Genomic DNA, 25222 nt, shown 5'->3' on the forward strand with positions numbered 1-25222 from the left:
TCTGTAGAAGCTTTGATCTGCTTTATTCCCATCAACACAGTCGAACATTTAAACACCACAGCACACACACACACACATTCATTGATATAGGCATTGCATTTCAAGGCACTGAGTGCTCATCTTCACCTGAGGTAGCATGCTGAGCCCAACACAGCTACATCTGTCCTGGTCAGTCTGGGAAGCATTATGTTTACAAGCATCTGAATACTGAATAGTGGGATATAATCCCTATATAGCACCTCAGTTTGAAATCTATTAACCATTGATTTAAGGGAAGTAAACATTTATATTTCAAAATCTGAATTTATATGGTTTATTTTCCAAGATAGCAACTTCAAAGTCACACATTTAGATGTAAAGCTCCAACCAGCATCTGAGTAACAAAATATATATTTTTGGACAATAGAATGTTCTATCTTAATGTATGAGTCTTTAAGTTTTAATTTGGTGAGGGACATCCCACTCCAGTACTAATTACATATTATTAGAAATCTTTTGGGCCACGTTTTGCCTCCCGATGAGCTTCAACCCTCACCCTTCAACTCATAGTTCGATGACACATTCTAACATTTGCATAATCCCACAGGCCAGTATTAATTAATATTGCAGCATTCCTTTGGGATTTCAAACCCATTTATACCATTGTGCACACCACCCCAAAATAAGTGCTGTAATATGAAAAGAGATGACAGACAGTGTTTCTATCCAGCGATGCTGCATATAAGCAGCGTAAGAAACATACATGAGGGAGTGATAGTGTTAAAGCTGTGTGCAGCGGAGGCAGGCGTAGGTTCCATTAGCTCCTCCTCTTCTCCTGTCGTCTCCTCGCCTCCTCTCCTCTTCACCTCCTATTCTCCTCACTGGATCCCCTTTGTGAGCTCCGAGGCTTCAAGCATTTTCTGAAACACAGCAAAGGAACATGTACAATTGTTTTACTGTGACAAGGTGCAGTGTGTGTGGGTGTAATGAATTCATTTTAAATTGATTTAAAGGAGTTGACCACCTGCTATGTTAGTCACCCATCAGCTCGCTGCGGTTTGTCTCGTTGCTCAGCAGAAAGCACTGTTTGGGTCTGTTAAAGCCGAGTCTTATTTTGAAGGTTCAGGTCCTCATTAGTATCAGTGAAAACAGAAGAGGGGCAGAGAGACCAGGGTAGCGGTCGAATAGTCCAAAAATCAGCTTCTAAAGTCTATTCCTATCCACTATTCCTTGACCTCTGAGTGAAACGTCACGGGGTTAAGGGATAGTGGATAGGAGAATTCAAAAGGACTTCGGAGAAGAGACTGCGACTCCGACTGCACTTTCACTATCCGACGTGTTTATGATGCGCCAGCGGACATCATAAATGTGTGACGGAGGAAGTGTGACGGAGGCAGTGTGTTCCTCAGTTGGGAAGTGTTTCCTTGGACTTGTGTGTTCTCAGCTTTCCGTCGTGATTTAGAAACATGGAGGCTTCAAAAAGGATGCTCAGAGCGTTTATGTGTGTCAATATCTGTTTAGGGAAATTGTGCCTAAAGGGGGTTTCAATGTGACTAATACAATGTTTCCGATTGTTCCCGAAACCACTTGGTAGCAGTGCAAATGCCCAACGTACCTGGGGGGGGGTGCCAGTTTACCCAGCACCTGCAACCACAACCACTGGGAGCAGTCTGTGTGAGGCGGGACACAGCTGACACTGGAGCACCACTCCCCAGGCTGGCCTTAAAGAGTCATTCGCTTCATTTCATTGCAACACTACGAGCAAGAAGACGGACGTGAGGGGGAGTGAGTTCCACAGCACATGGGATCCTTTCATGCTGCCTGTCAGTGATCCTGTTGTCAGCCTGGGAAAGGTGATGGTGCTCAATATTCCAAATCATCATGTTAAATCAGGTCCACGAGCAAACCGTTAGGATATTAGATGAGTGATTAACTGTGAAGTCTTCAAAGCTACTTACCCCACAACATAGAGCAGCCTCTGCAGAACCAAGAGAGCACAGCACAGTGAGGAGAGTCACTATCAGTGACATGTGAACTGGGGATGGGAGGCGGTGTGCAAAGGGTCACAGCTGGAACACGGCTACAGAGTGTGCAGCAGCAGAGACCCCCCCCCATCCCCCAAAACAAATGGCTGCGGTGCCGAGCCAGCTAATGCTTTACTGTGGAGCCATATCAACGCTATAAAAGCAGGCACACCTCTGAGTGCTCTGGGACATGAATCAGGCCTGTGCTAACTGGAGCTATGGACGAGAGTTATCATCTCCACTATGAGGAGTTATGAACGTGTCTGTCCTAATGCGTGTTTGAGTAAATCCCTGTATCATAATAACAAATAATACTAAAATATTTGTATTTTGAGGCTGCTTTACCGACACTCAAGGACACCTTCAAATTCATTAAAATATTCTTAAAGGTTAAAAACAGCAAAACATGACGGAAACATGTGCAGGGTACAAAGTACACGAGGGCAGGGCAATGTGTGCTATGAGCATTAGCATAACATGGTATGCACATGTGATCTTAAAGTAGGGGTTAATGGAGTTTACTACAGTTGAACACTCAGTCACATGAGTTGCAAATATGAGGACTTGCTTGAATAACATTGATAAAACAATTGACCTGACACAGGTAAGGACTTTTTTCTCTTTCCATATAGGTTCTTTAAATGATATTCGGAGTATCAACTTTGCCCTGCTATGTGTACCAGGCTGTGGGCGTCTCACGCCTTCACTGCTGGAACTCCCTCCTGGCTGGTCTACCTGCAAGTCTCATCCAACCTCTGCAGCTCATTCAGGATGCTGCAGACATGGTGCTGGCCGACTGTGCTGTCATTGGATCAGACCCTTCCTACATCCAGGACATGGTTCAAACCAAACACTCCAGCAAGTGCACTTCACCATCAGCCAATCAGCTTGCTACACCTTCACCGCGAGTGGGACCCTTCGAGTTTGGCTCCAAAATGGTGGAAGAAGAAGAAAAAATGCTGATAATGTGTTCATAGGTGTGCATCAACTCAGTGAGGAGGGGGCCAGCTGTGACGACGACGACGACGACTGGCTCTATGGTGTTAGCGAGTCCTAAGAACCCTGTCAGCCCTTTGTAAACCATCTATAGCACCTGGTCTAAGGTGCATTCAGGGCCTATATGGGATCCTTTGCAGCCACCACTGGACTCTTATTGTACTATTGCAGGAGTGGCCAACCCGAGGCTCTCGAGCCGCATGCTGCTCTTTTTTTTTTGCGCATATGTATCCCAGTTCACAACGGGTTAACAACACACAAGTTCCAGCCCAATCGTTACACAGAGTTTTCAACAAATAAGTACTCTAGCCAATCAGAATGCAGATCCTGCAGTACTGGAGGCGGGCTTTACGGCACTCGCGATGTGACAGTGAAGGGAGAGATCTGCTTCCGATCGGCAGAAATATAACTCGGATAGAACCGTAATAACTCAATATGATGTTGTCAAATCAAAATGGTAACAACTTGCAGTGGTATGTGTGTGTGTGAGAAGGCATACTGCTCCCGGGAAGCTGGCTGCGACACAGAAGGACTCCCGAAGTTGGTGATTTGCGGTAAAGAAAAAAACTAGAGAGAAAGTGCATCTCTGTCAGCAGAGCTTCTGTCAGTCAGAGGGTTAGGTACAAGTTGAGATGTCATGTGAGGAGAATTAACTAAAATACACTTCATTTATTTTTAAATAACTCCTGAATGTGTGTGTAGAGATACATACATATTTTTATTAAATTATTTTTAAAAATCGCAAATGTGCCCTTTCATGCATTTGAGCCCCTTCCACATCCTCTGCACATTTCAAAGAAGCAACATGCAGTAAGATGAGAGTTTGTGTGTGAGACACAATATTAGTGATTGACTGTAACTGGCCTCTGGTCTTAATACTGGTCGGAGAGGTTTAAGACCATTTCTGTCAATATCATGGACTGTGACATTTATAGGAAATCTGGCTGAGCGGAGGTAGCCTATGTGTTTCTGTATGTGAGAGGGTGTGTGTGTCTATGGGAGGGTGTGTCTTTGAGTGTGTGTGTCTGTGTCAATTATTGTACATTTTTAGATTTTCATTTTGTATGTGTGAGAGATAGAGAGGGGCACATAGAGGAAGAGAGTGAGGGAGCACACAGAAAGGCTGAGAGCAAAAGAGAGAAGGAGAGAGAGAGAGACATACACCCAGCATGTGTGCCTGTGTGTATGATGTGGCCCTTTGCAGTAGCACAGTACAATGATTGGCTCTTTACCTCTGATTGGTTGGCCACCCCTGTACTATTGTATGAGCATGAACATTGTATTGCTTCCTAATGCGACCCATGAGGGGCTCGAATCAAAAGAGCCTAGAGAAGCCTCCGGAAGAGTAGCTATTCTGCACGGAGACATCCGCCAGAACACCGCCACTATTACACTCATGGAATGATCACAATACATTTTATTGAAAACCACATATGTGGGGGAAGTGTGTGACAGGTAGTGTGTCACACAGGAAGTGTGTGACACAGGAAGGGTGTGACACAGGAAGTGTGCTGCCTGTAACACAAGTCTGCGGCCCCCTCAGTGTTTTGATTTTCTGCTCGGTTTGAGCACTACAGAATTGTTTAGGCACATCTCACTATTTAATAATACGTTGGAAATTAGCAGGAAAATGCTGCACCATTGACTTTACATACAATTGTTGTTGGTCAGTGGCACCATGGCCGTATCTCATTTCTGGGATTTCCCCTCCTCGGTCCCCGGTAGTGACCCGGGAAATGAATTTCAGCGCGCCATGTTGAAGGTCATCTCATTTCTCTAAATGCACATCGAGGACCGAGCATCGAGCGTCGAGGAGGCTCTCTGGAGGAGCTATAACCGAGGAGACACTGATGAGTCCTCCACGGATGTATTTCCGGCAACAGTGATGTTTCGTGAGGCGTGACGCACGGCCGGACTTATCTCAGCCAATGACAGCTCTGCATGCATCCCCTGGATATTATTTTATTAACTGCTTTCATCGCGACGCGATGTTTCCAGAGAGAACAGCTGTGAGGTCCGTGCAGAAAGCAGAGCAGCGTGTATAATATATATCACTCAGTATAACAGGCTACATTACTCTCTGTATTTGTATGCTTTAGTTTAGTAGATATCTACAAACAAAGAGTCGATATCTTTCTAAGAGCATTTAGTGCTTCACATAATAAAATACACAACGACTGTAGCCTATATGCTTTAGGAGCTGTAAGTGTGTGTGTGGTACAGTGTGTAGGTGTGTGTGTGGTAGCCTACAGTGTGTAGGTGTGTGTACAGTGCGTAGATGCAGCGGACAGACAGGTCTCAGTTGGTTTGGTGTCCTCTGCTTACTTTTAATACTTATAAATAAAACGTTTGGCCCGTAATTTATTCTCCTCATTGTAGCGACCAGAGGGGAGAGGGGGGGGGGATATATCCAGTCTCTGATTGTGTTACGTTATGAGTGCTCTCATACTTGTTTGATTCTGAAATTGTATATATTTATATAATATATACATATATATGTGTGTGTGTGTCCGCATCTGTAGCCTGTTACTGTCTCATTATACCGCATGATGTCCATAGTTATTGATGTCCATAAATGTGCGATTAATCACAAAATTAATCGCACATTTTGTATCTGTTCTAAATGTACCTTAGAGGAATATTTCTCAAGTTTGTAATACTCTTATCAACATATGAGTGGACAAATATGCTTTATGCTAATGTTTGTTTATTATCATTAATGACAAATATTCTCAACACAACAACATGGAGTCTCTCTCTCTCTCATTTCTATCAGTATTTCTCTGTGTTGTGGTTGACGTGATGATGACTGCAGGAGTTAAGGGGAGAGGCTGAGCATCACCATGAAATGTGCAAATTGACATAAAAATGAATAAAAGTGGGAAAAATGCTCCATGTTTTTTAGGCTGTAAACTTTAACTGTTATGTAAGCCAAGTAGACAGACAGTGTATCTCTCTTCCTCCTGTACATTAGCAGATAAAAGGCATCACATACTTGAATGAATGGTAAATAAAGAATGCTGGAAATAACTGCATCTCCATCAGCCTATATGCTATGCAGAGACTGCCTTCTTCATGTCGTGAATTGCAGCTGATGTTTTAATTTGGCAATTGGCAAAAGTTTGACATTTGACGTATACAACATTCGCAAGTTGTACATTTGACTCATACAATAACCCACCTTCGAGTGATGCTCTCGTTTCTTCATGTTTTGTTTTTTGCGCCGGACTGAAACTGTCTTTTCACCGACATCTCTTCACCTGCACTAGTGGCCGTATCAAAGCCGTGATTGGTCAGATGTCGATTCATTGCAACGGTATCGGGTTACAGACGTGCTCCCCTTGTCACCTCTCACTCTCACGTGTCAGCGGGGGGTGCGCGGAGAACTGCGCACAGCAGCTGAGGCCCTCTAGGCGGGGCCCCTTGCGCAAGGCGGGCCCCCATGCAGCTTGCGTGATTGGCCTGTAGGGAGGGGTGGCCCTGCCCATACTAAATAATGTATCCACAGCAAGATGGCACACAGTTCTGCAGTTAAAATATACGAATGGACTTTATGTCATTCTAAAAATGGGGAGGCTGCAATTGTCTAATGGTGCCATATTTCTCTTTTATCTGTAATTGATGTATTGTGTGCTGTTAACTGTTGTTGAGTGACTGAGACTTGCCGTCAGGTTTTTACCTTTTTCTTGAGGGCCTCCAGGGATTCGAACTCCAGGCGGGACAGCTTGATCTGGATGTGTTTGGGGACGTCTGGGATGATGAAGGACAGGATGAACTTGAAGGCCAACAGCACGTGCTAGAACCAGAAAAACAGAAACTCAGTTCTATACTTCTATATCAGTATTTACAAAGCTGGCCTGGTGTACCCAAGGACACATCTTAACACGCAGCAGTCTTTTTAGTTACAAAACATTTGAAACCTCCCAAACTCCAATGTATTTCAATGAATGAGCCTAAAGCTTCTCACACGCATGTACAGCTGTTGGCAATGCAGAGTCATGCCAGACTGAGGGACACGACACGTTGTAATTATAAAAACTAAAAAGATTCATTATTACTTTATAACATGAGGTGAAAGCAATCTTAAATACATGTTTATTAGAGGTTAAAAAGGTTTGCGCATATCACAACAACACATTGTATGTGATATGCTAGGTTTATGAACATTAAAGCATGGAAACATGTCACAGTAGAGGCACAACATACAAATATGAACCCCAACGTTTGAATAATAGGAGCCTTTAACTGAGAGTTCTTTGCAATAGAATGCAGTTCTGTTAAACAGCACAAATCAATATGTTAATTTAAACAATGGATCTAATTACTGCGTGTTTGTCTCAAAGAAGCTATACTCACAATGAAGACTGCCATCAGGATACTGGATACACAAACCACAATAAATATGTATATATCACTGACCATGAATAATACAATTAGAAGTTCCACTAAATGGGGAGAAATGTGGGGTCAAAAATATATCCTTTCAAATATATTTGGGAGTCAAGACTTATTATCACAGCTCCCCCTTAGACCAGGAGAAAGTCCTCTCCAGCAGCGCGCTGGCTGGTTGCCTGGTTACTGCTCACCGATGTGTGTAAACCCCATTATGTAATTACCCAGGTATCATCGCTCCACTGCTTCAAAGCCAAAAGGTGCTGCCCCCCCCCCCTCTGCAGGCTTGGGGAGTAATGGATTACATGTAACTGGATTATGTAATCTTGTAACTTTTTTCCTTTACAGTTACATAAAAAAAACATTTTCATTCATTATTTTCTCCTGTATTTATGTGCATTGAATTTAAAATTGAGAATCCAAAAGTAACAGAAAGTAATCAATCCGGTTACATTACTTTAACATGTTGATACTCAGATTAGGTTACTGATTTAACAGGTAAGTAGTAATTGTTACAGTTACCCTCCGGACCCCCTGCCTCCATGTCCAACCCCATAAATGACTGAGATAAAGAACAAACAATGTATATAAACTAGCTGGCTGTAGATAGAACATGTCCCTTATGGCAGTATATTGGATGTTGTGTCAATAATGCACATCTGTGTGTGGCTCTGCCATGGAACAGTAAACATTATACAGCCTGCCTCTCATTACTTCTGTGTTCCACTCTCTTTAATAGCCCGCTCGCTCGATCTCAGGGAACGTTCTGGATGCCAACAGGAGGAACGTGCTCTGATATACAATCAGCGTTTCTCTCCCTCTCACATCCATCTTCCTCTCCTCCTCATTGCTTCCCGCCCCTACTGTTTCTCCATCCGCCATCATTTCCTTTGCCCTCTCTTTTCCCACTCCTCCTATCTCCACTCTGACCCGAGCCTTCTGTCACAGGCCTGAGCTCTTGACTATAGAAACACACCTGTGTGCATGGACAGGATGGATGGCTGACAGAGTAAAGGCCAAACAGGAAACATCACCACCGTCTATTGCTTTATGAAGTCATGTTCGGGGGATGTAGCATGAGAGGTAGCATGCTAACCGTTAGCACAAGAGTTCCTAGCATCTCCTTGGCTGGGATTAAAATCAACAAGAAATCACAAAGCTCTGCAAGCGCCTCTTCTTTAGTCATTTCCAGGTTCATATTTGTACCATGTTCCTCTCCTGGGACATGTCTCCATGCTCTAATATTTAAAAAGACTCTTTATTCTTCTCATAGTGCCTGTGCTGCAGCACCTCTTTTCACCCTCCGTCTGAAACCAGAGCCCAGTCTGCTCCGATTGGTTAGCTGGACGACTCTGTTGTGATTGGTCAACCGCTTAGGGGTGTCCCTCCCCTTAGCTTATCATGTACAATGTGTTGGAGCGCTAGCCAATAGATGCGCGAGTGTTACATAGTGATGTTACGGAACTAAACAAAGGAGTCCAATGGAGGCGTTTCAGGCAAGGAGGGAGTGTGTGGGAGAGAAAGTCCCTCTAAAGGAATACAGTAGCCTTTGCAGACCATTTGCATGCACACGATCCTATAGAACACACTACAGGAAAGGGAAAAGCCCCAAAGAGCCCTGGATCAGAGGTTAGCGTGTCAGAAGTGAAGAAGATCACCTGCTTTATTTAGCTTATATTCCATCTGTCTTTTTGACCCATGTTTCTGTATAAATGCAAATTGGCAGTGAGACGCGTGGTCACCGGACTCTTCTCTGGCACCACCGTGAGCTTTACGTCAGTGGATGTGAATGAACTGTATGGACACATCACTTCATAAAGTATGATAGAGACAGACACTCTTATACAGTAAACTATCATTACAAAACAAATGGTTATCTCTCACCAATGAAAGGTTTAATTAAACATAATGGTATCTGCAAAGATGCTGGAGGGGAAGAAGTACTCGCAGTGAAACACTCCTGCTTACACAGTGGAGATTATCTCAGCTCGGTGTGCAGACGACACACTCTATCCAACCTTCAGATGATCAATATGACCCAGTTTCTGCCTCCGTACACCGAGGTACAGTAGGACTTTATTTGAGTTATTGTCTGAGACCAGATGGTTGGAAGGATCCTCCCTCAGGAGCTTGTTAAGCACTGATAAGTTCTCTCTGAAGGACTGCAGGAAGGTTAAGATGTGTAAGTCAATTGGTCAGACAGTCAGCAGGCTGTTTTGTGCGGGGGCATAGTGCTGCAGCAAAACTGTGATGGAACTTGGGCCAAAGTTATCAAAAATAAGTCATTGACATAAATTCTGTTACGGAAACAAACACCAATAATATAATAGTATATTGTGCTTTATGAAAGTGAGATCTTAATCCGATATAAGAACGTTGGGACAGTTTTCAAGATGTGCACAAGATGGACTTCTGGTTCAAGTGAAATATCAAATAAGAGAATTGGGATGCACCCCCGTCAGTGCATTGGGGGGGCTCTAGCTTGGACTCTGGCTCCACCTGGTGAGCAAAAATCAACTCCCATAAAGCAGCGTGTTGGTGATATCTACAGTCTGTAGCTTCATGTGTTCTGGCCTGACTGTGAAGGTGCAGACACACCATCTTTTATTCACAGAACTGAGACAAAGGCTGCAGTGGAATAGTGAAAGAAATGACAAAGAAGAATGTCCTCTGTTTTGGAACTTCAATTCATGGTTACTAATCCATGGATCTCTTTCCCATGACTTCCTGTGTTTCCAAAACTGCCCTAATCTCTGCCTAGGGACTATATGTACTGTAGTGATTGGTTACTGGACTTTGACACAAGACGAACCTGAGAGAATCAAACCAAAACTCAGATGTGATTTTGTTCACGTTCCTCTTTCTCCTCGTAACTGTCTGTCTCCGACTCAAACGTTACTTGTCAAAGCTATTTGGACCACAAACTGAAATTAAAATGTTTCCCCGTTGCTACAGATTCTGCATTCACACAAACAATCTGTAGGTATTAGATCGGGGGGGGGGGGGGGTTGTCTTTGTGTGTGAGTGTGTACATAAATTACCTCAATAGCCACCGTCCACAGTATGAGCTGCGTCTCTGACTCGGAGAAGTAAGCCTTGACTTGTGGAGACATGCCGATCAGAGAGCAGTTGGTCACCACGGCGATCACGCTCATAGCCTCAAAGGCTAGCTGCACAGACACACACACACACACACACACACACACACACACACACACACACACACACACACACACACACACACACACACACACACACACACACACACACACACACACACACACACACACACACACACACACACACACACACACACACACACACACACACACACACACACACACACACACACACACACACACACACACACACACACACACACACACACACACACACACAAAGGGAAACAGACAGGGACACACACAGGGACACACACAGGGAAACAGACAGGGACACACAAAGGGAAACAGACAGGGACACACACATGGACACACACAGGGACACACACAGGGAAACAGACAGGGACACACACAGGGAAACAGACAGGGACACACACATGGACACACACAGGGAAACAGACAGGGACACACAAAGGGAAACAGACAGGGACACACACAGGGACACACAAAGGGAAACAGACAGGGACACACAAAGGGAAACAGACAGGGACACACACATGGAAACAAACAGGGACACACACAGAGACACAATAACAGTCAGTAACTTCTTTCAACATTTTACAATTTGAAGATATAACCTGTGCGATGGTCGCGTTATGTCCACTGTATTCATCTACACTTAACATTTTGATATTGTTTTATATTACAAATGGGATGAAGTTTGTCATGGGACATGTTACTCTATTGTTCTTCTGCAGAACAATTAGACAATGAATGTATTGTGATATAATAACCAATACGGTGAAATAAAATGACATCATTTGGCCATATCGCCTACCCCTAACCCCGTGGGCCGCATTGTTTACACAGCTACTTGCAAAAAGCTGGAGAGAACATTTTCTTTTGACTGCAGGGAACGTGTTCATAAGTTATTAGCTATTTGCTATGGAGTTGATACAGGGAGTTGCTCTCTTACAGACAGAGGAACTGAAGGCTACTGATGCATTCTCAAAGGAAGCATGCGATGTGCTTTAAAGCGTCATTTAATCAACTAATTTCTGGAATTTGAAATTAGCGTGTTCTGTTTTCAACAACAAAGTTAACTGCATAACTGTGTTGCCCCAAACACTGCTCACATCACATGTCAGACACAGCAACAACAGTTAGTGTGTTAGTTGTTGCTCTAAGGCTGTTCCATCACATTGTAACCCGTGGTCTGTAACCTCCGCTCAAAATAACCTGACCTAGCAGTTCCCAGAGAAACTAGCTGCGTCTCACCTGCCAGACTCCGATGTTGGCTGCCGGCTCCGAGAAGGGCCGTTTGAACACGCGGCACATCTTGAAGGCATCAGAGTACACCTCTGTGATGTTGTTCAGCACCACCAGCACAGCAGCCAGAGGGTAGACGCAGGAGAACAGGCTGACGTATCCAAACAGCAGGAACAGCTCCAGGTAGTCGTCGAAGGTGCCCTAAAGGAGAGGGAAGCACACGCAGGTTAGAGGACTCTGAAGTACAATAAGCTGACAGAGAAATGGACCAGATCTCCTACCAAGTAGGTGCTCATGTCGGCCTCCAGCCGGACCTGCTCAGCCAGAGGCAGCTCTGCCTCAGCCACGGCTTTTCTCTTCTGGACCTTACGCATCATCTTCTTGTTGCGTCTCCTCTGGAGCCAGTAGGGCAGGAAGGCCTCCATGATCTGATTCAGGATCTGACTGGTGATCAACAATGTGGCCAAACTCTGCACATATAGAGAGCAGGGGGTTCAGGGGAAAAAAAAGTATTCAATTAAAGTAGGTGAGGACGAAGAAGGTAGAAAGTAACAATGGGTTAATCACAATGACCCTCCTTGACTCCTCTATCCTTGACCCGGATATCGATCAACACACTTCATGTTGAAGAACATCTTAATACCTTAAAGGTGGGGTAGGTAAGTTTGAGAAACCGGCTCGAGATACACTTTTTGTTATATTCCATGGAATGCTCTTAACATCCTGATAGCAATGAATATCTGAAGTGCTTTGACAATAAATCCATAAAAAAACATCATCTGTGGAAGCCGTGGTACTGTAAAAAGCACGACCAATCATCTGAGCCGGCCCGGCTAAAGTAACTGGATGGCCTACCTGCCTGTCAGCCTTCCATCGGGGCACAAACTTATCTCGTGCCCTCATTGGTCATGTGCGCGTTCGTGTGTGTTGGAGGAGGGGCTCTATAAGGAAGTGGCCGGTTTTTTTTCCGGTTGTGTATTTTCAAATTCTAGCGCACTCGAGCTGGTTTCTCCAGAATTACCTACCCCACCTTTAAATGCAGAAAAATGAGTCAAGGAGAGAGGCTCTGGGAAGTGTTATCGCTACACCCGTATCAATGCTCAATCATAACCAATCATTGAGAGTCCCTTATCCAGTTGATTGGTAAAGGAGATATATTAATATATGGCTAATAAGTCTTTTATATTTTGGTCAAATGTGTTTTCTGTGGAAGAAATTATATTACAGCATCCAATACAGTGCATATCAAACCCAATAATCAAGCGGTAATAAGATAATTACAGATCTATTAAACAAACAATTATTAGCTGAATATGTTTGTCTTATTATGTAAAGACTTAAGAGCCTGTGTTGAACAGAGTTGAACGGGGAAGACAAGATTGGAGACAAGATTGGATGAACCGGGAGGAATGCTAGCGAGGTTGATTAAAAAATAATGAAGGAAGGAGTAAAGAAGTTCTTAAGAATAAAACAAGCTGAAAGAATAAAAGGGATTTGGCCTACCTGCCTGAGCAGCGCCATGTCTTGCATCGCGAAGGCGATGTAGAAGAGCGAGGCGAAGCAGTTGAAGAAGTTGAACTACGGGGGAAAAGAGTGAGGAGATGAGAAGCTGCACTTTGATCAGTGAAAGAGCAAACAGGCAACGTTTGTATTTGAATATACTCACTACTAATACTTTGAGGACCAGCTGATTCTGATAGGAAGACTCCAGCCTGTGGTTCTCTATCCAGAGGAGTAGAAACATCATCAAAATGTTTCCTTATGTGAAGTTTATGAATGTGTTACCATCACCATAAAAAGGTTCCCACATTCTTATTGCAACTGTAGCAAATTATCATGATACTTGTCGTAATGCAAGTCAATGTGAAAAAACGTGTCTGTTAAACCAATGAAACATAAGTATATTTGTATATATATATATATATATATATATATATATATATTAATGCTGTCAAAATTATCGCGTTAACGGCGGTAATTAATTTTTGGAATTAATTGCGTTAAAATATTTAACGCATTTAACGCATGTGCAGAATGGCCCGCCCCATACGTGCCACCAGTGGCAGTGGCAGCGCCAGGGTATGGCTGGGGTAGGCTACACCCATACCAAGAAATGGCTTAGCCCCACCATGAAAAATGATGTTAAAGTAAGCAAAATAAAGTCTGCCAACTCGCGCGGAGTAAATTGCACAGACAGCAGTTAGTAAGATTGATTTCAGTAGCCACGGTTTTGAAAACTTTTGTCACGTAGTGATCGTCTTCTCAATAGAACATCTTTGATAACGGCGTGGTGTTGTTGCAGGAAGTCCCGACGGAGAATACTCTTGCTGTAGTACAGGGCAGAGCCATATAATAGTAATAATATGGCTCTGGTACAGGGGTGCACATAACTGGTACGCAGGTTATGTGCGTAATCTGAAATGCGTACCGTCACTTGTGTCACAAAGCGCATTTGCGTACCGACGTACTTGTGAAGCTTTTCCAGAAGGCGGTTAGATCACCGGACGACAGAGTCGGTCTCCGTGTGCACAGACAGGGCTGCTGTTAACGTCGGTCTGTACTGATCACAACGTTCACACTCTGTGGTCATGAAGTACTCCACTAGCCCCCCCTCTGTCGACTTTCCTAAAGTACTCCCCCGTTGAGAGAAATCAACACGTAATGAATTAAGACCCCACGGTTTGATGATTGATAGGTGTGTGGGTTGTCTTTCATTTTGACACACAGACAAATGTTATAATAAACATAGATACTGTATGTTAAATGGATATATCCGCCTTCTTTCATTTATCTTTCCATTCCCACAACAATATACATAAATAAATGGCATATTTTGGACATAGTTCGAATGGTGATTAATCATGATTAATTAATTTTTAAACTGTGATTAATCTGATTAAAAATTGTAATCGTTTGACAGCCCTAATATATATATCACGTACAATGTGTAGGAGCGCTAGCCAATAGAAAAGCAAGTGTGATGTAGTGATGTCGCTATGTTACAGAAAAAAGGAGTCTTGTATATATATTAAATGTGAGTCTAAAGCCTCACTCAGCTTTTAAGAAGGTGGAGTTATCAAATATCAGAATATACGTGTGTTGATTGACCTTCTGCTAAAAAAAGATCGCCGGGATAAATACAGCACTACTGTAGAAATGGATGTTCCAATGACTCTACTCACCCCACCCAGTGAGGAACTCAGCAGCATATCTGTAGACCAGGTTCATGATCTCTATGACGACAGCATAGATAATACTGGGGATGAAAAGCAGGACCCCCGTCCAGAAGGTGGGCTCCTCGTCGTGGACGGACAGCACCCAGCCCTCCATCAGGAAGTAGATCATCATGACGTAGAGCGACAGGTAGAGGCAGAGCAGCACGAAGGGCAGCGACACCAGGTAGACGCACAGCTGCCTCTTGGTGTTGGAGTAGAGGGGCTCCTCGCGGCCCGTCACCGGGTTGAAGCCCAGCACGCCGTGGAACCCGGGCCGCGGCTCTTCAAAGGCCTTCTTCCTGCTCAGCGTGCCCCAGCTGTAGGCTAGAGACGTGCTGAAGCGCTTCCATAACTGAAGGAGGAGAGGGGCACTCAGCTCTCAGCTTTCATCTAGACTACAGTGAGCTTACTCATTTCATTCTTCTGACTGCACTAGTGTAGGCAGCTGCCGTCTGACATCAAGGATATGGAGTAAATACTCAAATGGCTTGCCATACTGTACACTTCTACCAGCCTTGATGAACACATTATTGCATGACCAAAGATAATCCAGTGATTTCATAAAATGATTCTAAAATGGGACATTAGCCACTATATGTGCTTTTACTTAGCTAAAAAGAGCATATAGAGTTTGTTGTAAAAGGATCAGATGTTATCTCTTCTCTGTCAGCTGTTCTGTAGGCTAATACTTTAAGTGTGAATCTATACGCCTACTGCCTGAATCTGATTTTAATTCAGTAGGTGGACCTAGTGGGGCAAAAAAGTATTCAGTCAGCCACCAATTGTGCAAGTTCTCCCACTTAAAAAGATGAGGCCTGTAATGTTCATCCTAGGTACACTTCAACTATGAGAGACAGAATGGGGGGAAAGAATCCAGGAAATCACATTGTAGGATTTTTAATGAATTAATTGGTAAATTCCTCGGTAAAATAAGTATTTGGTCACCTCCAAACAAACAAGATTCCTGGCTCTCACAGACATGTAACTTCTTCTTTAAGAGCCTCCTCTGTCCTCCACTCGTTAACTGTATTAATGGCACTTGTTTGAACTCGTTATCAGTATAAAAGACACCTGTCCACAACCTCAAACAGTCACACTCCAAACTCCACTATGGCCAAGACCAAAGAGCTGTCAAAGGACACCAGAAACACAATGGTAGACCTGCACCAGGCTGGGAAGACTGCATCTGCAATAGGTAAGCAGCTTGGTGTGAAGAAATCAACTGTGGGAGCAATTATTAGAAAATGGAAGACATACAAGACCACTGATAATCTCCCTCGATCTGGGGCTCCACGCAAGATCTCACCCCGTGGGGTCAAATGATCACAAGACCGGTGAGCAAAGATCCAAGAACCACACAGGGGGACCTAGTCCATGACCTGCAGAGAGCTGGGACCAAAGTAACAAAGGCTACCATCAGTAACACACTACGCCGCCAGGGACTCAAATCCTGCAGTGCCAGACGTGTCCCCCTGCTTAAGCCAGTACATGTCCAGGCCCGTCTGAAGTTTGCTAGAGAGCATTTAGCTGATCCAGAAGAGGATTGGGAGAATGTCATATGGTCAGATGAAACCAAAATAGAACTTTTGGGTAAAAACTCAACTTGACGTGTTTGGAGGAGAAAGAATGCTGAGTTGCATCCAAAGAACACCTACTGTGAAACATGGGGGTGGAAACATCATGCTTTGGGGCTGTTTTTCTGCAAAGGGACCAGGACGACTGATCCGTGTAAAGGAAAGAATGAATGGGGCCATGTATCGTGAGATTTTGAGTGACAACCTCCTTCCATAAGCAAGGGCATTGAAGATGAAACGTGGCTGGGTCTTTCAGCATGACAATGATCCCAAACACACCGCACGGGCAACGAAGGAGTGGCTTCGTAAGAAGCATTTCAAGGTCCTGGAGTGGCCTAGCCAGTCTCCAGATCTCAACCCCATAGAAAATCTTTGGAGGGAGTTGAAAGTCCGTGTTGCCCAGCGACAGCCCCAAAACATCACTGCTCTAGAGGAGATCTGCATGGAGGAATGGGCCAAAATACCAGCAACAGTGTGTGAAAACCTTGTGAAGACTTACAGAAAACGTTTGACCTCTGTCATTGCCAACAAAGGGTATATAACAAAGTATTGATATGAACTTTTGTTATTGACCAAATACTTATTTTCCACCTTAATTTGCAAATAAATTCTTTAAAAATCAGACAATGTGATTCTCTGGATTTTTTTTTTCTCATTTTGTCTCTCATAGTTGAAGTGTACCTAGGATGAAAATTACAGGCCTCATCTTTTTAAGTGGGAGAACTTGCACAATTGGTGGCTGACTAAATACTTTTTTGCCCCACTGTATATACCACTTAAATAGTGTGTGAGCTTAACTGTGTGTATTAAACAAAGACTGAGCATTTTCTGTCAGCTCAGATTTTATTTCTGCTTTTTTAAACTGTAGTATGTGCTCATGTGTTTCATTGTTGGTGTACAGACTACTGCTTGGATAAGCTGAATGAATGGCAGGTTTTCCTATCAATAAAATCATTTCAAGGTCACATTGTTCTGTTGTCTTACAGGATACACAACATTTGTGAAGCATTTGTAAAGTAACCCTCCAAACCCTGCTTATAAATAGATTGAGTCACTGTCCGTACCTCCAGGATAACGGTGCACCAGACCAAGTTGAACACAGCAAAGACGACGTATTTGTCGTAGTTCTCCCAGTCAAACAGGTAGTAAGGCACGCCAATGAGAGCCATAGGCACCAGGGCGAAGGTGAAGTACTCCAGGAAGCCAAAGTAGAGCGCCTGACCCTCACCATAGTAGCGTCTGATGTCATCTGGGGAGAGGAAGAGGAAAAGTAGCAGGGAGGAAGGTTAATGCAAGAATAGAATATAGAATATATCTTTACATTTCCTTGGCAACTCTCACTGCAGTAAAAAATAGACACAATAAATAAATAAATAAGGGTGGTAAAAGCAGAGGGGATATAGAGAATATTAGAGGAAATACATATAAAGTGTAGAGAAATAAAAGAGAAATACAATGCATCTTGTACTTACCCAGAGGCTGGAAGGACAACTTGACCTTCTGATACCAGGAGTAAGACAGCCTCTTCAGTTCCTCTTTCTCGTGGAGTGGAAACACTTGGATCAGGACCCCCTTGGACAGCAGTCTGCGAACTGGGACACAAATGACAACATTATTTTGTGTATTATAGGCGCTTTCACACCGCAGTACTTTCCCCCCACTTTAGTTCTGAAATAATGCGTTCACACCAAAAAAATGCTAATTTCTACTGAAGCCAGTCCCTAACTCCGGGGACTTCGGGTGGTAGTATACGCCGTGAAGTTGTTTGCGGCCTGCCAGTAAACCCGAAGAAGAAGAAGAAGAAGAAGAAGAAGAAGAAGAAGAAGAAGAAGAAGAAGAAGAAGAAGAAGAAGAAGAAGAAGAAGAAGAAGAAGAAGAAGAAGAAGAAGAAGAAGAAGAAGAAGAAGAAGAAGAAGAAGAAGAAGAAGAAGAAGAAGAAACGTCAGCGGCTTCATTTGCCTAATCCTCCCCCAGGGATTTATTCCGGTGTGAACGCGATCTGTACTTAGTTCATGAGAACTAAAGAGTTCTCATGAACTAAGTTCTGATGAACCTTTGTGGGAAAAGTGCTGCGGTGTGAAAGCGCCTAATTATATTTTGTGTAAATATTGTCTTTATTTTAAAATGTGTTACAATTGTCTAGAAAATAGTTTAAAGTCAAATGTTTTGCTCCTTTGAACAAATAAAAACGTGTTCTTTCCTCCATGCACCACCAAAGCAGATTTCTCGTATGGGTAAACCTACTTTACAGACTCTGAAACACCCTGCTAATAATTACTATGTTTTCTTAATGACAATGTTATGCAAATAATTCCCTTTAGTGCCGGCCAGTGTTGTAGTCAAGGCCACCTTAACCGAGACCAAGTCATGACCAAGACTTTAAGAGGTTGCGACCAAGTCATCATTGAGTATTTACTGGGTTGAGAGGCAATACAAATGATGAGTATACGCCTCGGAAGTTCATTTCAAAGTTAATAAAGAAGTGCACACACTTTTCCATTGCTTACTTTTGTTCAATGCCATGTCTTGTTGTCAGTGGGGTTTGTTTACTGCCAGTATTTGATTGTTCTATACAAAAAACCATGGAAGGAATGAAGCATGGACATGTTGTGTAGTGGTAGTTGGGGAAATCTTTAATTTCTCAAAGATGGAAATATTTGGAAAATGTTACACTGACTTTTGAGTGACATGCCCTGCTGCATTCTATCCCTGACTCTGAACCCAGACACACACACACGCACACGCTGTGCACAGTGCATAACAACAGCAATCGTCTCTATTGTCTTTCACAGAGTGACTCGATACAAGAACATTCATTTAATGGACTGCATCATTAGTTACAAATGATTACATTCTGCTTTAACACATTTTGTCAAATAAAGGCCCTGAATAGAGTCAGCTTATCTCCCCTCCAACTTCATTGCTTCCTTATCTTTAGAGTATTTCGCTAGATTTGCATATTTATTGCTTCCATACTGAGAGGGATTAAAAAAAAAAAACTATTTAAAATAACTGTCAACTTGTCAAAACTGTAATTCCATACAATACGGACAACATCAGAACAACCTAAGACACGTTTCTCTATAAAAAACAAATCTATACATGTAAAAGGATTGTTATCCCCTGCAGCTGGACACAAAGCACCCTTTTATTTGAAAACCCTCCAGGCCCCCTTCTTCTTAAAAAAATAAATCTAAAACCAATCCAAACTGTAGCTTTTACAAATGAGATAAAAGCAGGTCCTTCCCTTTACTCTGATTGTTCTGCAGCTGTAAATTGACAACGTGGCTTTCCCTGTTAAAAGTTTCACAGCTGTCACTTAGAGGCGTCACACTTCTTGTAGCCAAAGCCTAGAAGAAAAGCATCCTTTCAACACCAAACCGTTTGAGGACATTAAAAAGGAAATGAAAGGTCCCATGTCATGCTTTTCCGGTTATTGCCCGTCCCCTTGTGTGTTATGAAGGTTTGTATGCATGTAAGCGGTGTGCAGAGTCAAAACCCTTAAAGTACACCATGTAGCGAGTACAACTCTAACACAGCCTCCCCAAAACGCCTCGTTGGAGATACGTTATTGTCCATTGTTTACTTTCTGGGTATTGTGAGGTAGGAATGGCCAGTAGCCGCGCCCAGAGCTATGACGCAATACGGTCATGCGTTATCCGGAACCAAATGGACTGGAGCCGTTACGTTACGTCTGCGGTGCCGTTACGTTAAGCCCCCGCTGATTGGTCCAAATTGACCAATCCACAGACTTCCTCACACACTCAGTGCATGCAGCTCTGCTGATCTCTCCTCCCTGGCTGCAGGCTGATACCAGACAGTTGGGATTATCAACCTTTTTCTTACTCAATATCAAGCCACACTTATTGTTTTTACTTCGGCTGTGACTTTGTGTGTGCTCAGGGTGAGTTTGGCTGTGTTTCGATGGTTTCGCTAAACAAGGAAACAACACCTCCACGGAGCTCAGGGCGATTCACAACGTCCCGACCAATCAGAGCACACTGTGCTCACAGGGAGGGGGGGGGCTGGAGCTGTTGGAGCTACAACGAGCCGTTGAAGGCAGAGAGTGAAATTCAGTGAATACACGTAGTTTACAGAGATGCTGTTTGAGAAACCAAAGTGAGTTTGGAGAATTGCACAATATAAATCTATTCTAGTCGACCTCAACAATAGAATTATGATCAGTGGAAATGGCCAAGACACGGGACCTTTAAGTCTCTTGCATTCCTAAAAAAAGTTAAATACAGTTTATATGTTGTCAATGAAAGGGAAAGTATTTAAAACTGATGGATTAACAATAGAGATACAAGCATTCACAGTAATAACGCCATGCTAAAATCTCCATTGTGAATCTCGTCCAAACTCCCCATTTCTTTAAGAAATCTGAAATCAAACCAAACTCTGGTTTTTAGGGAGATAAAAACAGGAAGTACTTCCTGCCCTGCCCTCCGTTTAGTTTGTTCTGCTGCTGTATGTTGACGGTCTGGCTTCCCCTTTTCCCAGTTCACCATTAGAGGTTGAGCTTTTAGAATATCAGCAAACTATGAGGCTAAGGGGAAGTCTTCAAAGGACCCTGACCCTCTAACAACCCAGAGATATTCAATAAAGAGAAATAGAACAATGTCCTCAAAGTTGAGAAGCTGGAACAGTGTGTATCCCTTTTGCTCTGTAAACTATTTAGATAATGTATTGATTATGACAATGGTTGACAATGAACTTACTGTCAGTAGACTGACCGATAAGGATGACATCTCATATCATGGTATTTACAGACATATCTTCCCTGTGTGTGGTGGTATCGCACCCTGTGTAACTCATGTGTGTATCCCAGTGAGTTCGACACCTGACAGAGAGAGACAGAGTGTAGGAGGACTCACTGATAGATTTCCCAGGGTACAGCTTGGCCTGAGGGTGTCCTGGGACATGAGTCTCTTCTTTGGCCCGGAGTGTGTCCAGCTCATGTTTGATGATGTACTGACACTCAGCCATACTGAGGAAGGAGTCCCCGTCCCCTGGGGAGAGAGAGAGACACACACACACACCATTTATTTGTATTTGGCTGAAACAAAGCTCCACCGCGTCATGTGATTATATTTCAGTTCACTTAAGACTATGACTATCAATGTTGTGCAATAAGTTCTTCTTTATGATTATTATTACTGGCTGCTGCTGCTCTTTTGCACATTTCATACTGTTACATACATCTGTAAATAATTGTGCAATATATACTTACATCACTGTTATCAGGCTGCCATCACACTGCGCTCTGCATGTTCCACTTCATTATTTATAATTATAGTAGTTATAGTTATTTTTAAATATGTTAGTCTATTGTCTTCACTTTTTCTGCACTATACTCCTGCTGTTGTAATAATGTACATTTCCCCGTTGCGGGACACATATTCTGATGTCCTGCATAAATACCCACAAGCCCCCATGCAGCCTCTTTACCTTCGAAGTGTTTGAAGTTGTGTTTGTTGGCGCAGGTGAAGCCTCTCATGGATCCATCACTGAACTCCTTGAAGAGGCCCACCTCCTCCGCCCCAGAGAGCAGCCTCTGCCACTTGGCCCCCACCAGGAACAGGTTGGGGTTCTCCTTCTCCGAACCCCCGTCTCCGAGGCCCAGCTGCTCCACCAGCAGCCCAGCGCCTGGGACAGAGGACAGGCTCAGTAAACGCTCCATGAACACAACGCCAAGAGTCTAAATACATTCAGTGCACACACCTCCATTCTGCTGAGGGTCTCTGATCCTGCTCAGCAGCCAGGCGATGGCCTCCTGCTTGGTGTCGGGGGCGAGCTCCAGCACCACCAGAGGAGTGAAGCTGGTGGAGCTGCAGTCTGCGGACACAGCCGGCACCATCTCCCCCGAGCCCAGGGCACCTCCGAAGAGGATTTAAAATAAAGTATTAAATAATTACAATGTATATGATATACTATCTTATTTTAACGTGCAAAATAACGTTTTATAAAAGGTTCAATGTTAAAGAGGTCTTATTGTGCTTTTTTAGGCTCTCCCTTTCCTGTAGTGTGTTCGATAGGATTGTGTGCATGTAAAGGGTCTGCAAAGGCTGAAATGCCTGTATCGCTTTTCTGCTTTTTGTATCTTCGTATGCAAATCATAAGCTACCTTACACAGCCAGCTTAATGGTGCTGTTTGGACAAAATAATACATCGATTATGTAACAGTGACCTGTCTTCTGGTAAGGCAAGAGGCTGGAACACATTCATATCAGGCCGTAAACGCATTCTGTCTCGGTTACGTGATATTTCCCCACAAAGCACTGTACCGTTTAAACCAGTTAAAGCCTCGCAGCCATGTGACGTCGAAGTTACCTCTAGAGGCGTTCAGAGTGTACAAGGGATTGGGCCAAAGACTACTGACAGAAACAGCTGACACTAAAGGGGGAGGGGGGGTGGTGAAGCATGTTAGTAACATCAAATGAATGGTAAAATAGCGTTGGAAAGCGCAGACTGTCAGAGTGAGAGCGTACTCACTGCTTCAGAGCCAGTCGGTGCTGCGCTGGATGATCTGTGTGAGAGGAGATCTGTGAGTCACAGCACATCAGAAACAACATGGAGTCTGAGCACTTAGTCAGCAGCAGCCGGTTTCAGCTTCCCCCCCCCCAGCAGCCCCCAGCACCCCCCCCCCCCAACCTCAGCCACTCTGCTGCAGACTGCTGCACAGAGCAGCTGAGGTTTCACTACAGATCATATCCCATGGGTCATTCTGCCTTCAAGACGCTAATGTCTGCTTAAAAAGTAGCAGGCTGCTGTAATCTTTAATGTTTAAGAGAAATGGTTTCCTATTCAAATATATATATTTTGTTGTATTGCTGTCATTATCAGATAAGACGGGCCTATAGTTGAACTCCTGTTCCTTAGAAAGGGTTAAGGCTGAACAAGATTAGACTTATGGCCCAATTCCAAACTCCCCATACCCCCTCCTCCATCTGTAGTCTGAACTCTGAGCTCCTTCTTTAGTCAGAGGGTGTAAATACAGCGGCAAGCTTTGGGACGAGCTGCTACCATTTCTTTACAATCAAATGAACGTGTCTACAGGTTTTCAGACTAGACAGAGGTATATCATCCTAAGAAAAACATTTTTAAATATAAAGGTAGCCTTCAATTTGTTTACATGTCTGTTTTTTGTACAGTTTAATAGTAAATGTTTGCAACTATGTGTACACAGCATGTTGACAGTCACAAACAGTGTTGCATTTGGTCAGGTAGGTGCTAATTAGTTCAGGACCAATGCAGACTTCCTGTTGGACTTTTTAATAACTTCCTGTTGCAGTGTTTAATAACTTCCTGTTGCAGTGTTTATAAACTTCCTGTTGGACAGTTTAATAACTCCCACTCTCTGCAAATTGGTTTGGAACAGAACTCAATGAGGCAGAACCTCCATGAAATGGGCACATCAATGATAGTGGTTACACTACACGTGTACATGTTTGTAGTCAGGCGGAACATTTAGCCTGATGGCTGTGCTTGAGCAAAGATGTCACATTATACTAATTTTCAGGGTTCATATTTGTGTTTTGTGCCATCTCTGTTCTGATTTGTCAACCACTAGAGATGTCCCGCCCCTTAGCCTATCATGTCCAATGTGTTGGAGCGCTAACCAATAAAAGCGCAAGTGTTACATAGTGATGTCACTATGTTACGGAATAAAACTAAGGAGTCCAATGATACTAGTCTGTATGCAATTTACTGGAGACATAAATATGTGTCTGCTAAAACAATGTAACATAATGTAAAAAAAAAAAAGAAGCATAATAGGTCCCCTTTAAACCTTTGTATCAGTTTCATTAATATTGTTTGGTGACATCACATATTTCACATCAGCGTGACCAAAGATCTAATCAGCTGTGGTGGGGAAACCCTGTGTGGCTGTGCAAGGGACTTTAAAAAACGGTTGAAGATTCACAATAATCAAAATCAAAATGACACTGATTTCAGAAAGGACAGATTTTGTTTCAAATGATCACATACCAAACGAAAGAGGACCGAATGCTGCAGCTTGATTGTATGAAGATTTTCCACTTTTTCCTAGCACACGAGTGAGTGACCTGTCAGAGCACAGGCGGAAGTATTTATCCCATTGATGCCATCACTCCTACAATAAAGCCATGTCAGTGAGAGTACAGAGGAAATTAATGTATTCATTAAAAAATCAACTTGTTTTATGTTAAATTAAAATATGTATGTTATCATAATTAATTCTAAATTATAACGTTTTTTGTACTTTTAAGTGCGGTTAACGTGTTTGAAAAATCTGTCAATTACTGGCCATTAGCATTACAGTGAATAAACAGTACCTAATTGAAACGCCACGTACAGTAAAGTTAGGGTGTCAGCCAGGTATAAGCTATAACGCCAAATGTAACATGTTACTGTTCCAAAAGCTTTCGGTGCAAACTAAACTATCCATCTTATTTGAATATGCAAAACTTCTAAATGTCTTACTCTCGTTACTCACCAGCTCTGTCCTCTGCTCAGTTTAGGGAATGTTTGGAAAGCTACTTCCGCACTGCCTCAGCACAGTAGCAGGGTGCGCTTGTTTTGTACAGCTAAGACAAGTAACGCTGCGATGGGCGGAGACAGAAGCTTCATTGACGCATAGAATGAAGCTTTAAAGCACCGCTCGGTGCAGA

General features: G+C 43.3%; 1 protein-coding gene across 3 annotated transcripts; it reads right to left on the minus strand.

Annotated features, from left to right (window-relative positions):
- ano10a (anoctamin 10a) lies at positions 1-25144 on the minus strand. 3 transcript variants are annotated; one of them, XM_071205802.1, is made up of 17 exons: positions 25048-25144; positions 24561-24684; positions 23063-23097; positions 22293-22450; positions 22020-22217; positions 21446-21580; positions 18041-18160; positions 17633-17817; positions 14962-15346; positions 13446-13501; positions 13283-13357; positions 12061-12249; positions 11789-11980; positions 10433-10561; positions 6679-6795; positions 1938-1957; positions 1-899 (listed from the first exon to the last, which is right to left on the minus strand). In XM_071205802.1, the coding sequence occupies exons 4-17, from the start codon at positions 22426-22428 to the stop codon at positions 842-844; spliced, it is 1995 nt and encodes a 664-aa protein (XP_071061903.1). In that variant the 5' UTR covers positions 22429-22450; positions 23063-23097; positions 24561-24684; positions 25048-25144; the 3' UTR covers positions 1-841. The 3 variants fall into 3 exon arrangements, with proteins under 3 accessions (XP_071061903.1, XP_033957718.1, XP_033957720.1); XM_034101827.2 differs by having other exon boundaries at positions 22293-22448; positions 23064-23097; positions 24561-24637; positions 25048-25127; XM_034101829.2 differs by lacking the exon at positions 1938-1957 and having other exon boundaries at positions 22293-22448; positions 23064-23097; positions 25048-25142.
- Positions 25145-25222: the final 78 nt, after the last annotated feature.

The sequence above is a fragment of the Pseudochaenichthys georgianus genome, chromosome 16 (assembly GCF_902827115.2).
Source record: "Pseudochaenichthys georgianus chromosome 16, fPseGeo1.2, whole genome shotgun sequence".
Taxonomy (NCBI): Eukaryota; Metazoa; Chordata; class Actinopteri; order Perciformes; family Channichthyidae; genus Pseudochaenichthys; species Pseudochaenichthys georgianus.